At 37.5% G+C, this 15,416-nt stretch overlaps 1 protein-coding gene across 1 annotated transcript in view; it reads left to right on the top strand.

Moving 5' to 3' along the window:
- The window catches only part of CPNE8 (copine VIII), a 70,708-nt gene that overhangs the window by 11,668 nt on the left and 43,624 nt on the right, over positions 1-15,416 (top strand). Inside the window, 3 exon segments of the mRNA XM_010581082.1 lie at positions 7,628-7,691; positions 11,585-11,688; positions 13,512-13,616. Of these exon segments, the coding sequence (XP_010579384.1) occupies positions 7,628-7,691; positions 11,585-11,688; positions 13,512-13,616 (273 nt within the window).

The following is a 15,416-nucleotide window of genomic DNA, read 5'->3' as shown; positions in this document are numbered from 1 at the left end:
CCCCCCAAAAACTAAAATTGGCTACATCACTATTGGGAGTGTTAAATTACTGTTTAATAAGATTTTGGCTACTGTGAAACAGTAGGAAACTGTTAATTGTAATCTACCTCCTGCAAAAAAAATCCTGCACTGAAGAATCAGCTGATCAGATTATCAGATTTCTGATACAACCATACAAAAGTGGTTAACTTCAGCAAGTACTGTTGTTATTGGACAACTGTGTTTTGTGATTCTCCTCTTAATCCTGTTCTGGATATTAAACTTTTAAAAACTTGTCCAGGAAGTAGCTTTGAGGACAAGTATAGTAAGTGTTGTAATAGAAGAGGTGTGTTAGGTTACATGATTAAGAAGCTTGTCTGCAAACAAAGAAGAGAGGCACAATGGCAAGTGGAGGAACCCCAATAATACCTTGCCCTGGCTACTTACAGACCCATCCCAGGAGAGCCATCAGCCCATTGAAGTCCCATCTCCACACCTACAAGGGAGCACAGAGGTACAAGGCAGGTGGAGGAACTCCAGTAACCCAATTAGAGAAACAGCCCCTGCCCAGCTCCTACCAGGGCTGTCCCAGGAGGGCCTCAGTACCATGGGATGGGGACACACAGTCTCTACTTGTTCTGGACATATTTTTAGTTCTTGATGGTGAGCAGGTTGGTTGCATAGTTTGACCATGTACTTGAGCACACAAACACTATCCTGTCAATCGGGTCAAGAGGTTGGCCCTATTTTGTTTACTTCTACTGAAACAGAAGTTCACTAACTTTTCACTATCTAGGCCTAATGTATGCTAACTGCCACAGTGAATTGCACTGTTGCAACTCCATTGACTGTTTTGGCTGTTAGTTGACTCTACTGGAAGCTTGTGGTGACTTCGTCAGAGAAAGGTGCTGACTTTGAAGACACCGATATTTAGTAAGACAAATCTTGCTGACTTCTTGAAGGTCTTTATAGTTCTGTCTGTCTTCAGAGTGGTAAATTATTCAGCACAGTACACATTTTTTTTCTGAGAAAATTCCTGAAATTTTTTTTAAACATAGATTAAAAATCATCCATTTAGCAGTTTGTTATCACTTAGTTAAGTGAAGTCTGAAGTGAGTACCAGATGAAGTTTAAAGTTTGAAATTAGCTATGAGAAAGGACAAGACATCAGTGAAGATTCTATTGAAAAAAGACCTTAAAATTATCTCACAGTTGTGTGGGCCTGTGTGAAAGATTTTGAAATATACCTTCCTTTTTGTATATGTAGTGTGGGTAGATATTTGTTAATGAGAAAGTGTTTGTGACTTTTTATCAGCTTTTTCCCATGTTCAGGTTTTATTTTGTCATTGGTGCTTTTGACAGTGCTGTGGCTAGACAACTGTACCTGGTTGATTGTTCACTCTGGACTCTCTGAAGTCTGGATACCTTGGTGTCTAGCAGACATTTATTGTCCTACTTTATTCATTAAACCATTGCATTGCATTTCAGGATTGTTTGCTTATAGATGCGTGTTTAATGTCTCTTAATATTCAAATAAAAATAATTCAATTGACAACATTGCATGTCTTCTGTTCCTAAAGATATTTACTGCTTTGAATTTACTGTTTTCTTTACCAAGTTATGTGAAGTCCACGTTCACATTACTTGAATGTTCTTTGTAATCCTTCACTTGAGATCAGAGAGCTTTTTCTCTTCACAGTATTTCTGAAGTTCATTAGCATTTTGCCCTTTCTGTTCTCTGCCAATGGATGTGCAAAGAAGAGAATGCCCAGTGCTGTTTTAGTCCCAATCAGCTACCCTACCGAAGTAGCACTTTTTGTACTTTACTAGCTCAAGAAGCTTGAATTCCATTCTCTGATTGGCATTGAAGTAAGCTCTGACATTCTTTCAAAATGAAAATTACAAAGATTGGAAGCTTAAACTTCAGATCTATCTACTTTGGACATTTACAAGAACCTCATGAGATTCAGGACTCCATGGCTGCCATGAGCTGGCCAACTCCAAGTCAGATTGTATATCACCAGAGAAAGTTCCCATAGAAAGTACTATAAAAGGATACTCTTGTCCTTCATCAAAATGAAGGTAAGCATCTCAAGCCTAGATGGTCACCATTGCAGTGGTCTGTCAGGCAGGCTGAAACATACCTTGCTACTGATCTTCATGGTGAGTGCAAAAGTGGAGATATACATGCATGTTTTTCTTCTTCACCTTCATGACAGGCATGACTTGCAGTTTCATTGGTCTTAAAAGCACCAGCGTCTTATGCCTCTGAGGCATGAGCAGAATAGTATTTGGTCTTGGTGGGTATGAGGATGTCTCCTGGACCTCCCCCTCTGTTTCTGACACCATTAAGGGCTTTGAATTCAGTGCAGTCTGTTGCAGAAGACTCTTGCTCCCAGTATGGTAGTGCGCTAGCCTGTTATCTCTGTGATGATGACCGTCTTTATTCAAGAACATACTTCACTGTTGCACTTTATTTTACAGACTGGCCAGTTACAGAGGTGCATGTTTGCTCTGTATAATTTCTCTTGGAAAACAAATCTAGTCATACAAAGCAGGTGAAATGGAGAATCTGACATTTTAACAGTAACGTTTACTCTCTTTACCTATTGGGTTACTAGATTCATTAAATGCCTTCTCAAGACAAGCTCCATGTGTAAGATTTACTCAGACTGGCCTTGCATGTCCCAGTTGTATTAGCATGAAAGGATGAGGTGCAGCTATATCTACTTTCAGAAATGACACCGTTTTTTTTTTTCTCTCAAGAGAGCATAAGCTTCCCAGACATTATTCAGAATTAGATATTTGCATGTTCTGTCTTCCTAGAGAGAAGATGCTTGCCCCATTTATAACTCTGAGCAATGCTTCTTTCAGGATCTACTAAGTGCATTCCTGTAGGGATTCCCTTTAATGAGGAGGCAGAGCCATTGCAAAGCCTAATGAGCATTCTATGCTAGTTATTCACATCTGAGTGCCATTGCCTGCTAATGAGGCTGTACTGGAGCCAGCTGGCCTATTTTTGGAAGTTCTTTCTTCTGTCATCTTGCTGTGAACATAATTGATAGAAAAACATCTGAACTCTGGAATTGGTACTTCCTATATGTTTGTCCTATCCTCTTATCTGTGGTTGTGACTGCCAGAGGGCTAGGTTCTGTAAATTCAGGGATGAGACTGTAAATTTTTGAGTGATCCGAAAAATGTTCCATCCTCTCTCACTGCTGTTTCAGCTTGCAAAATTGGAGGCTCTGTTTAACCTCTCAGGTTTGAATTCCCAGATAAATTGCCATCTTTCTCCGACTTTTTCACCAATGCTGGAAAGGTTCTCCTTTCAGTCCTTGTTAAAGCCCCAGTTGTCTTCAAAGTCTCCTTTCAAACTTTTCAAGGTGCTGCAGATGTGGTGTCTCAGTTGTGGAATCGTTTGTTCTAAGGAGACAATATTTACTCTTCAGGACTGTGTCTTGTCTAGAGACATGCAGGTATTGTTGAGGGCCTTTCATTTGATGATAGTTTTCTGTTCAGTTCCTCTAACAGTCAGATTATTTGCTCCCTCAAATACTGTGCAAAAAGAGGTGATAACTGTAGAAAACCTACAGGTTCTGGGCTCTCAAACCAGTAGGACCCACTGAAATGTAGATTTTCCTCACATTCAGTTTGCACCCTATTCACACTTAGACTGGCACATTTTCTATATCTGAGTGTCAGACAACTAGCACTGAGTGTTGGAGGTGGCAGTCATTATGCAATATAGATTGCCTCATTATTACCCCACAAACCGTTATCTGTAACCCTTTCCAGAGGAACCTAGCCTGAGAAATTGGTTGCCTGAATATGAAGTCTGTATTGTTGTTTCAGTGCTATAGAACCAATTCCAGGGCAGCTCAATGCCAGCTATTCCTTAAAGCTAAAGAAGATGGGCAGTGGCACTGCATTCTGCATTTAAACAGGTGGAACTCTTACATGCTCATCTTCAAGGTCATATTAGTCAGTATTTCCCTGGCAATTGGAAGGACTGGTCTGTAATGCTGAATCTCCAGGTTATGTATTTTCCTACAGTGATAAGACCAGCTTGAAATTATTTTGTTATTTTCTCACAAGGCATTATTGCTAGTTAAAGGTCTTTCTATTTTGCTGATCTGCAACCACTGAAGTTTTTGCAAGGGTGCTGACTTTACATTTAAGGATTTTTTTCTTAATGAATGGTTTGTAAGGGAATTTGTAAGAGAACAAACTCTTTAGTGTCTGCAAATTGTCCAATACTTTTTTCATGCTTGTAGTCTCAAGATAAGCATACAAAGTTTGTACTTAATAGCATCACAAACTGTAGAGGTCACTTGGTAGAGTTTTTAGTTCCTGAATAATGAGAACTTTTTGTTCTGTAGAGAAATTGTATGATAATCTCAATTAAGCATTTCACCTCTTCGCCAGCCATCATGGTAATAATTATCCTTCTTTTATAAGGCATGTGTCCTTGAGAACCGTGGTGATATGTCAAGCCAAACCTCACCCCCACTGCTTTCAGCTATGATTATACTGTGTGTACTTTTCACATCTACTCAACAATCAAGAATTCCTTTTTTTTCTGACATACACACCCACATATCTTCAGGGGATTGACTCTCCAGTTTCCCCTATCCTACAGAGTGATAATTCCAGACACATGTATCTCTTGGGGTTGGGGATCCCTTGGCCTTCATGTTCATAGGATGAAATGAAGCATGTCTTCGCATAAATGTCTTCGTGTGCAAATCTCAGTTTGAGACAGGCAGACATTGACTGCCATGTGTTATAGCTGCAGGCAGGGTGGCAGAAGGTTCTCTATCAAATGGCAACTGTTTGGTGACCAGTTTGTCAGAAATGGGGCTTGCTTATCAACAGTTTACTTCAGGCCTCCAGCTCTTCTGGAGATGATCAGAGTTGTATTTTTCAGAATCTACCATATGACACAATAATCTTTTAGAAGTGGCATAAATCTATTTGACTTTTCATACCAAAGGAAATGTTTGATGCTGTTTCTTCAAAGTACTGTCATTGCCCAGACTACATCTCAAATAAGTCCCTAATGGCACAGTTAACTGGGCTCAAATACTTCAGTAGGAAGAATTTTGGTTCAGGTAATGGTAATTCTGATACCAGTGCTTTCTATTTGAGGTGGAATAACCTGCAGAATTGTGGTGCTGGGGACTTCTGGGTTTTTTGTTACATTTCTGAAATTTCTATTTCTTCCTTTCCTGTCAAAGCTGGGGTCGTGGTCATTTGTTCCTTGAAACATTTTACCATGTAAGGTCAATATCACCCTGATAACTAAGTCATTTCTACTACTGCTGTTACTACCAAATTTCAAGAGTTTTTCAAGCTTGTCCTGGGTTTGGCTGGGATACAGTTAATTTTCTTTCTAGTAGCTGGTATAGTGTTATGTCTTGGATTCAGTATGAGAAGAATGTTGAAAACACAGTGATCTTCATAGTTGTTGCTAAGTAGTGTTTCTACTAACTCCAGGATTTTTCAGCTTCTCATGCCCAGCCAGCAAGAAGGCTGGAGGGGCACAAGGAGTTGGGAGGGGACACAGCCAGGGCAGCTGACCCCAACTGGCCAGAGGGGTATTCCATACCATATGACATCATGCCCAGTATATAAACTGGGGGGAGTTGGTCTGGGGGGTGGATCGCTGCTCAGGAACTAACTGGGCATCAGTTGGCAAGTAGTGAGCAATTGCATTGTCCATCACTTGTTTTGTCTATTCCAATTCTTTTCTTTTTATTGTAATTTTATTATTGTTATTATCATCATTATTAGATTCTTCCTTTCTGTTCTATTAAACTCTTCTTATCTCAACCCACGAGTTTTACCTTTTTCCTTCCCATTCTCTCCCCATCCCACTGGGTGGGGGGGAGTGAGCGAGCAGCTGCGTGGTGCTTAGTTGCTGGCTGGTGTTAAACCACGACAAGCTTCAAGTACTGTTCAAAAGAAAAAATGCAGCTTTTTCATCTTCTGAAAATCTGAGATTTCAATTTCAACATCCTGTTGCTACAGAGGCTAAAATGGGTAATTTTTGGTCTTGAGCTGTTGAAGGGTGACAGATTTAAAACCATATGATTTGAAGACGCTGATAAAACTGTGAATTGTACTGTGTAACATTTGGAATGACCAGATTCTTTTTTTCTGTTATTTGAAGAAAATTATCCTGTTTGATCTTAAAGTATTGTACTTTATAAGTCATACCACATTAAATGGAAGAGTGCCATAAGTTTTGTATGTATTTAAATCGTCATTTAAAATTTCACAACAAAAACTTGAATAGTTTCCCAATCCACTGTTTTCCTTGTGAAATTCAGACTTAGCATGTAGCACTGAGGAGATCCAGGAGAGCAGTCATGTATCTCTCTGATTACTGGCAAATGACTGCAGTGGTATAGGAGCAGCTTTCCCTGATGTATTCCTTATAAACTTAAACATCAACTTCTAAACAAGAGTTTCAGTGAGCTTGCATAAATTTGCATAAGTATTTGTTCCTCTATTCATAATTTCTAAACTTTTATCTGCTTCTAAGAACTATTTTCCCACCAGTTGTTTATTATACCACAGTCTTGCTAAACTTATTTAAAACTGTTGACCCCTGTAAAAGATTTCAAAACAATTAAGGAAACTAATAAGCAAAATACAAACAACAGTAAAGTTTACGTTAATGTTTTGTCATAACAGAAGAACTGGAGTGCCCTCTAGTTCTCTTAGAAAAACCTAAAAAATACAATCAATTTGAAAATATGATTTTACCTTAATGTCTTCTTGGAAAGTAATTTTATTAAAATAATTATTTTCAAGACAGACATAAAGAAATAAAGAGCTAGAAATAAAATGAGCATAAGCAATAGCATTAGTTTTGAAAAAAGATCTAGAAGTAATTGCCAAGGTGTGTGCTAATGGACACACCAATACACATTAGGATATTGCAGAACTTCTCATTTATAGTATAGCATCATGCAAAAAAGTTGCATCTCAATATTTGTACTTCCACCCCTCCCATCCCACCCCCCACAAAAGGCTGCTGGCACTGAATTTTACAAGATTATGTGTGGCTTTTCTGTTCCTGTATTGCTCTTTATGCTAAGGATCTTGTTTTGTGTTTTCTGGTGTTGCAGCAGCATGTTTTTAATTGCTGTCTGGGTGAATTATACTTTATTTTGCAACTACTGAATCTGATATAGTGGTGAGATTATTATGTGTCTTCATAAACATTTCAGAATGTTGTAAAATAAGGCTGGTGTGTAGTTTTAAATATATTTTGGGTATTTTGTTTAAGGAATATTTGCAAAAGGATGCTTTTCACAAATCAGTAAGTTGTAGAGTCATTTCTAAATAAAATATCAATGGGAGGCTGGAAAATGGAGTTCTGATATTTAAACTTTTTATGCTATTTCCTTTAAAATTGAAACTGATTTGTTTCTTACTAGTTAGAATAAATATGCAACTCATTTACCAATTCACTTAGGATAAGCCAACTTTTTTACACAGGACAAGTGACAGAAAAGGGAAACTATAGCATGCCATCAGTTTTGTGGCTTGAAAGCTTACTTTGTGCTTATCTGCGTCAGTTTTAACTTTCATAAATTATATCAAGGAACTGAGTTGATGTAGTTGTATTTTCTTACAGTGGAATTCCTGGGAAGAAATGTGGAACAGTCATAGTAACAGCAGAGGAACTAGGCTGTTGCCGAGTAAGTGTGTGTTCATTGCTTTTTGAAAAATAAAATTAAAATGATGTGTGATTTACACTGCACCAGATTGTGAAAGTTATAATGTATAAATTTGCATTTTGATATATGTAAGAAGTTAAGATACTTTTTTCCTATCAGTTACTCTTAGTTTTAGATAGAAGAAGTAGAAAGAAGCAGAAAACAATATGAAGCATAAAGGTTTGGATTATTAGATGAGTTTTAAATCTAGTCTTTTTTTCCCTAAGTAATTAATCACATTTTAATCTCTTAGTGTCCAGTTTTTAACAAAGATCCATCTGTTACAGCCATGGAATTATAGTTCCATTATGGAATATTGACATTGCATGAACATCAAAGTAAAATTTTAACCTTGTAATTAAAAGGTTTTATGCTAATAGCGAGTCATATTATTTAAAAAATGTGAAATTAATGTTTATGGGGAAAAAACTAGTAAGGTATTTCAAAGAATCACCGTAAAAGAAGAGTTTAAACAGTTTTCTTTAAAGAAAGCGAAGACTTCCATGGCCTATTAATGGCAGATGCCTACGGGAAACAGAAACTGGAAGGAAGAATACAGAAGAATTACAGATGTGGGGTGATAAAGACTAGTTGGAATCTGAGGAAGGAGGCAGTTTGTCAAAGCATGGTATATATTGGATGGGGCTGTAGGGTGTATCTTTGAAGAGTTTGCAATGACAAGACAGCAAATCTTAAATGAAGAAAGCAATAGTATCAGACATTTTATGAGAATGTTCAGGGGATCTGGAGAGTACCAGATTAGATATATAAACCTACAAAAATACCTTGAGGCTTGAAGAGATTTGTTTCTGGGGCTTAGTTTTTGTAATTTGATGGTATTGAGGGGGTAATGCTTTGCCTTTTGTATAACTTCTAACTTTTATAATACGTCATAAGTGGTTAATTTTTTTCTATTTGTGCAGTAGTCATGTTTCTCTTTTTATTAATATATCCAATAGCTAATCTGTTTAGGCCTTATTTTCTTATGTTCATTAGATATTTGAAGTAAAAACCTTAATTTTGTGCTGTATTTCCAGCTTAGTCAAGTTTGTATTATTTCTCTGCAGAAGTGGTATAGTGGTATATTTGAATAGCACATTGGCTCAAATCTTACTTACCTTTTCCAGGCAACCTGCCAGTCCTGCACAGTTATGTTAATAGGGTGCACAAACTCAGTCTCATTTAACTGCCATCTAGCAGTAGGAAATTTTACATACGTGATGACTAGTTCAAAATCACTGAAGGGAGGTGGCAAATAATTTGGGACTCAGTATCTCTCTCGCTCTTGCTCTCTCTTTTGCATTCTCCGTCATGCTCCTTCATGTGCACACTCTCTCACACAATCTCTTGCACTGTCTCACCAGCTGTCACATACTTTCTCTGGGATATTTTCCTACCTAAGTTTATTCAGTATTTGGATTAATTCTTATCTGATCTTCTGAGATTTTTTGCCAAACTTTTATAGTTCATATTCAGTACAGCAAAGATTTTTAGAATCACTGAATTGCTGATGTTGGAAGAGACCTTGTGAGATTGTCTAATCTGACCCTCCTGGCTCTTCTTAGAGCAGGTTACTCGTTGGCTCTGTGCAGTCAGGTTTTGAGTATGCCCAAGCAGACACCACAGTCTCTCTGTTTCAGTGTTCTGCCACACTCACAGTAAAAAGGTTTTTTCTTGTATTTAAATGGAATTGCCTGTATTTCAATTTGTATCTGTTACCACCTGTTCTTCCACTGGATACCACTAACCAGAGTCTGTTTACTCCCTCCCATCAGGTATTTATACAAATTGATAAGACCCCCCTGAGCCTTCTCTTCTCCAGGCTAAATAATTCCAGCTCTCTCAGCCTCTTCTCATATGAGAGATGGTCCAATCCCTTAATCATTTCAGTGACCTTTTTGCTGGAATCACTCCAGCCTGTCCACGTCTTTCTTGTACTGGAGAGCCCAGAACTGAACAAAGTATTCCAGGGTGGCCTCACCAGTGCCGAGTTACTTCTTTCAACTTTCTGTCAGCACTCTTCCTAATGCAGCCCAGGATCTTTGCTGCCAAGGGCACATTGGTGAGCTTGGTGTCCACCAAGACCCCCTAGTCCTTTTCTGCAAAGCTGCTTTCCAGCTGTTTGGCCTGCAGCCTGTACTGGTGCATGGGGTTATTCCCCTCCAAGTGCAGTACTTGAAATTTCCCTCTGTTGAACTCTGTAAAGTTCATGTTGGTTTGTTTTTCCAGCCTGTACAGGTGCATTGGAATGGCAGCACAACTATCTGGTGTATAAGCTGCGACTTCTAGTATTGTATCATTTGCAAGCTTGCTGAGGGTCTACTCTGTCCCATCATCCATGTCATGAATGAAGATGTTCAATATTACTGGCCCCATTTTTGACATCTGGGATACAGCACTAGTGACTGGTGTCCAGCTGGACTTTGTGCTACTGATCATGACACTTTGAAGCCCAGCAGTTCAGCCAGTTTTCAGTCTTCCTCACTGTGCAGTTATCTAGTCTGTAATTCATCGGTTTGTGAACAAGGATATTATGGGAGACAGCATCTAAGGCCATGCTAAGGTCAACAATAAACAACATCCTCTAGTCTCACCTCACCCACTGAGACACTCATTTCATGAGGGAAGGCTTCAGGTTGATCAGGCATGAATTTCCGCTTTGTAAATCCATGCTGATGACTCTCAGCCACCTTGTCTTCCATGTGTTTGGAAATGTTTTCCAGGATTGTTTGCTCTATCATCTTGTCAGGGATTGAGGAAATACTGGCCTGGATCCTCTCCCTTGTCCTTTCTCAAAGACAGGAGTGACATTTTCTTTCTCTAAGTCCTCCGGAACTTTCCCTGAACATTATGACTTTCCAAAGATAATCGAAAGTGGCCTTACAGTGACATTGGCCAACTCCATCAGCACTCACAGGCGCATCCTATCAGGTCCCGTGGGCTTCTGTATGTCTAGTCTGTTTAAATGTTCCCTTACCTGGTCCTTCCCTACCAAGGGCAAGTCATCCCTGTTTCAGACTTTCTCAGGTCTGGGTCTCGGGTGGCCAAGATTCTTGAAGGCAAATCTTACCAGCAAAGACCAAGGCATAGAAAGCTCTGAGAAACACAAACTTTTCCATGTCCATTGTCACCTAGTCCCCTGCCCTACTCAGTGGTGAGCCCACATTTTCCCTAGTCTTCCTCTTGCTGCTGTTACACCTGTAGACCTGTTTATGGAACACAGTCTTCCAGCAGGCCCTGCCCCAGTTAGCTGGTGAGTCTGCAGTTTTTATCTTTGCATTTATAATCCTTCTTGCATTCTTGACTCTGCCCAAGGAGGAGACCATGTGTGACTATCAGTTTGGCTGACCACAGCAAAGAAACTTTTCTCCTTATTCGTCATCAGAATGGGTGTATTTGGTATCTTCCAGGATCATTTTCTGGAAGCTTCTAGACTCTTAATAGCAAGTTGCTAAGCCATTTGCTTTACAGACAGCTGGAGCAGACAACTGCAGGTTTAAGTCACTGAAGGAATAAGGCTTAATCCTGTCTCACTGGAGTTTTTAAAATTAATTCTAATATGCATTTTTTGCCTGTGCATCTACTTCCCTGAGAATGCAACTTTGGATATCAGAAAATACTGGAAATATCCTGAGGCATTTAGCACAGAAATTTACCCTTCCTCTGCATCCCTTTACAAAGGACTTCTTGGTTCCAGCAGTTCAAATTGCACTATAAAGACATTACAGGAATGTGAATATGTAGAGGGCATCTAGAAGGCAGATACCCTCATTGATTTTGTTTTCTATTTGTATGGTTATTAGTCAATGATTTTTTAATTTTAATTTAGTGTAGTAAACTGTATGTATGTAACTTTTCTGTATTACCTATTTCAGGATTCAGTTTTAATGCAATTTTGTGCGAACAAACTAGACAAGAAGGACTTCTTTGGGAAATCTGATCCTTTCCTTGTATTTCATCGAAGCAATGAAGATGGCAGGTAGATGCCTGTTAAGTATTTCTGCTGCTAAACAGTAGGCAACTTATTTATTTGCAGATGGTAATATAGTTTTGGTTTTTTATATTTGTCAGATTAAGCTGTATTTCTTTTATAATGCTTGTTGGATTTAAGTATATCATGTTACGCAGTATAAGAATAAAACTATTGTAACAAATAGATCAAATATTGCAACTCAGAGTTTTAAGAGTTAAATGTGTAATAAATATAGACACTGAAAATTAATTGTAATAAAAATAGTTAAATAGCATTACTTTTGTTGGGGTATAGTATGCCTTTAATTTAAATAGAATTCTCAAAATTGTAGCTGCAGAATATGCTAATGCTTAGAAATTGTTTTAGATAAAAACATTTTATACTGCAAATTTGGAAATATCTTTTATCTTTTTAACAGTTCTAGGAAATAGAATTCAAAAATATCTTAAATAGAAATTTTTTTTTTACAACTGGCTGTTGCTACTTCCATGCTTTAATTTGTTAAAGTGGGTTAATCTCTGCTGTTCTGCTGCTAAGACTTGACATGCTAACTTCTGGTCAACATACGGGTTACATGGGTGTCTATTGGCAAGTTAAGTTTTCTTGGAAACTGATAGTCCTCACCTATAACATTGTATCAAACGAAAGGCTAGACATGTATGATATTACTTGTTTCAGTAGCTTAACTGGAACAGTTGTTAACATAAACCTGTGTATGGGTATATGTGTGTCTGTTCCCTGCTCTTTTCCTCTTGGAGGCAGATTATAGGAACAGCTTCCTAAATAACCGCTGAAATATCTTAAATTGCAAACCTGGAGAAGTTATGGGTCCTTTGTGAATGGTATTAAGGTCATTAGTGAAATTTCTCTGGGCATTACTGGGAGTGCTAGTATATGCAGTTTCTCTTGGCCTTGAGTGCTATGCTTCCCCACTTCCTTCCAAGAGGTGAGTGTTGAGCCACTGATTCTTTATTGGTCTGCTGAATCCAACAGGAGGTTGGGGCACTACTTCTGCACCCATGGGCAGAAGGATGACCCCTTTTCTGTCTCAGCTTCAGGCATGCCTTCTGAATCATAGCCAGGATAAAAACACAGGCCTTCAGAATGTAAGGAAGATATTCCCTCAAAGGACAACTTTAGTTATATCTGTATGTAGAATTTCAGTAGTGATTTCACCAGTGACCTTGTGTCCTGATTTCTTTTGAACAGTTCAGTCCCCAAGATGAAGATTCAAAATAAATATTTTAATTTTGCATCGTTTAGAGAAAGCAGAATGCATTAAAACAATTCATTGTATTTCACCTGAGAGAAGGTGATCGTGGGATCTCACAGAGGCTTATATGTTTTACTTGAGACAGCCCTGGTTAAAAAATCATAGACATAAAATGGGGAACAAAAATCAGAAAGCCACAACTCCCTTGGCTTAGTTTCTTAATCGCTTCGCTAAGCAAGAGTCAAATCCTTACCAGACTGCTTTATTTCTGGATCTGTGACTGACTACTGGCTGTACAAGACCTGTTTAAACAAGTGGGATGGAGATTGCTCTTGTCTGAAATAACTCACTGAATGGTAGTAATTCTTGTCGAAGTTTTGGGTAAAAACATTTTAGGTTTAGAGCTGTTTAGCACCCTAGTCTGTAATCTCTCTCAAACAGGTGTGTTCTCTTCAGTCCTCCCGTCTCTCTGATTTCACTGCATTTCTTTTTTTCTTACATTAAATTTTATATGGACATTGTATGAGTGAATAGAGATTACAGCTCTTTTGATTCCTATTTGATGACACAAAAGAAAAAATAAATAAATACAAAATATATCTTTTTTTTATTACAGTTTTACAATCTGCCACAAAACAGAAGTCATAAAAAATACATTAAATCCAGTGTGGCAGGCGTTCAAGATTTCTGTCAGAGCACTGTGTAATGGAGACTATGACCGGTAAGCTATAGGTTAAGCTTTCTTGGCACATACAGTTTTTTTCCCCCTAACTCATATATTCTTTTATATGTAAGTTTTTCCTGTGCAGTTCAGTTCCTGATGTTATTTAGGTTATTTAATCAGCATTTTGAAAAGATAATATGTGTTCAAAACAATTCATCACATTGAAGAATTTAGAAAAATAAAGCCAATATGCTAAATCTGTAGGAAATGTTAGTGGTGATTTCTGGAAAAAAATTCTTTGCTCTCTATGGTGTGATTAAGAAACAGTTAGAAAGAAAAGACTGATTTGAAGAATGGCTGCTGTTACTAGTGTGCACAAGTTTTAATAATGTTTCAGTGAAAAACAGTGATGATCTGTCTTCCTTGGGTGACATTGTAATGTCAGAGGATACTGATAAATGAAAGCCTTTAAAATATATACGTAAGTAGATGAGAAATGCAGGAGGTAATCATCATCATCTTCAGATTTGAAGTTTTCAGTGATCCCATGCAAAAGGATCCATGTTTGAAAAACATGGTAATAATACCATATTTTTAACCATATTTTACCAATAATAACAAGCAGATTAGTTAAATTGAGGAACAATGGATGCTTTTAGACTCTTTAAAAAATGGACATGTTAGCTTCTAACAACATCAACAAGAAAAATGTATAATTGCCTGTTGATGACTTACTGTTCTGTTGTCGTCATTCATATTTTTTAAATACATTTAGATATTGGTGTTTTTATTAAGTACCCAGTTAAATGTCTGGTAGTTTATCTCTGCTACCTGAAATCTGGAGTACTGGAATTACTTTGGTAAGACTGAGAAAGTATACATTTATCAGTTAGTCATAATACTTTTAGCAGTGTATAGTGTACTATTTAGTTTAAAATCATGAAGGAAATATATGAAGACTAGGATAAAAATATGCATAATACGTAAGCTGAATGTAGTAGATAGGTGGGTAGATGTGCTAAGGTTCAATTCAGCTTTACATAGACTGAAAAAAACGAGATGCAAAATGTACTTGTCTGGGTATTTCAAAGGCAAAAGGTCAAAAATCTGGTTTGAATGCCCTGTAACCCCTAAACATTTGTTTTATTTTATTAAGTTGAGATTGGTATGATCATATCTTATTATCTTACATAAGTTAAGGTATTTTATCTTATTGATTAAAATAAAAAGATGTTTAGTATTGCATTCTTTTAACCGTGAACTAAAGTTTCCATCAGCAGAAGCCAAATCCTTTGTTGAAACATATTGCTGCTTGTAGGGAAATTCAGTAACACTTTGCTCAAATTGATAATTTTCCTATGAGTGTGTCTTTGAAACAACCTTTAATTTGGAATTTAAGTAGTTACTTTTCTACCTCAGTTTTTATTTTCAGCTTCCATTTACGTGATTACTGTCCATTCATGTACCTTTTATGTTACTTTAGTACATGATTTTGCCATGCCATAACTCTTATTGTATTACTTTATCAAGCTAATTATTCAGTGAAGTGTGTACACTACAATTATTTTAATTAGTTACCGTGAAAGCCTAGTCTTCTGAGGAAGCATACCTTGAACTTGTAATTTACTAGCTAATGCCAGGGGATAAATAAACCAACTCTTGAATCAACTGACTGAATCTCAGTAGTCAATATGAAGAAGCAGGAGAGTAAGAAGTGCTTATATTCACTAAGCTAAGCAGAATGCTTTCACAGTAATAAACTTAAAGCTCTGTCTTTATAATCTGTGTATTAAAAAGTTGAAAGCTAATTGACTTGTGATTATTTTTTTTTCCTAAGAAAGTGGTATTTTTTTAATA

The sequence above is a fragment of the Haliaeetus leucocephalus genome, unplaced genomic scaffold (genome assembly GCF_000737465.1).
Source record: "Haliaeetus leucocephalus isolate CR32 unplaced genomic scaffold, Haliaeetus_leucocephalus-4.0 Scaffold751, whole genome shotgun sequence".
Classification (NCBI taxonomy): Eukaryota; Metazoa; Chordata; class Aves; order Accipitriformes; family Accipitridae; genus Haliaeetus; species Haliaeetus leucocephalus.
The sequence above is the reverse complement of the archived record's forward strand: the minus strand, read 5'-3'. Positions and strand labels throughout refer to the sequence as shown.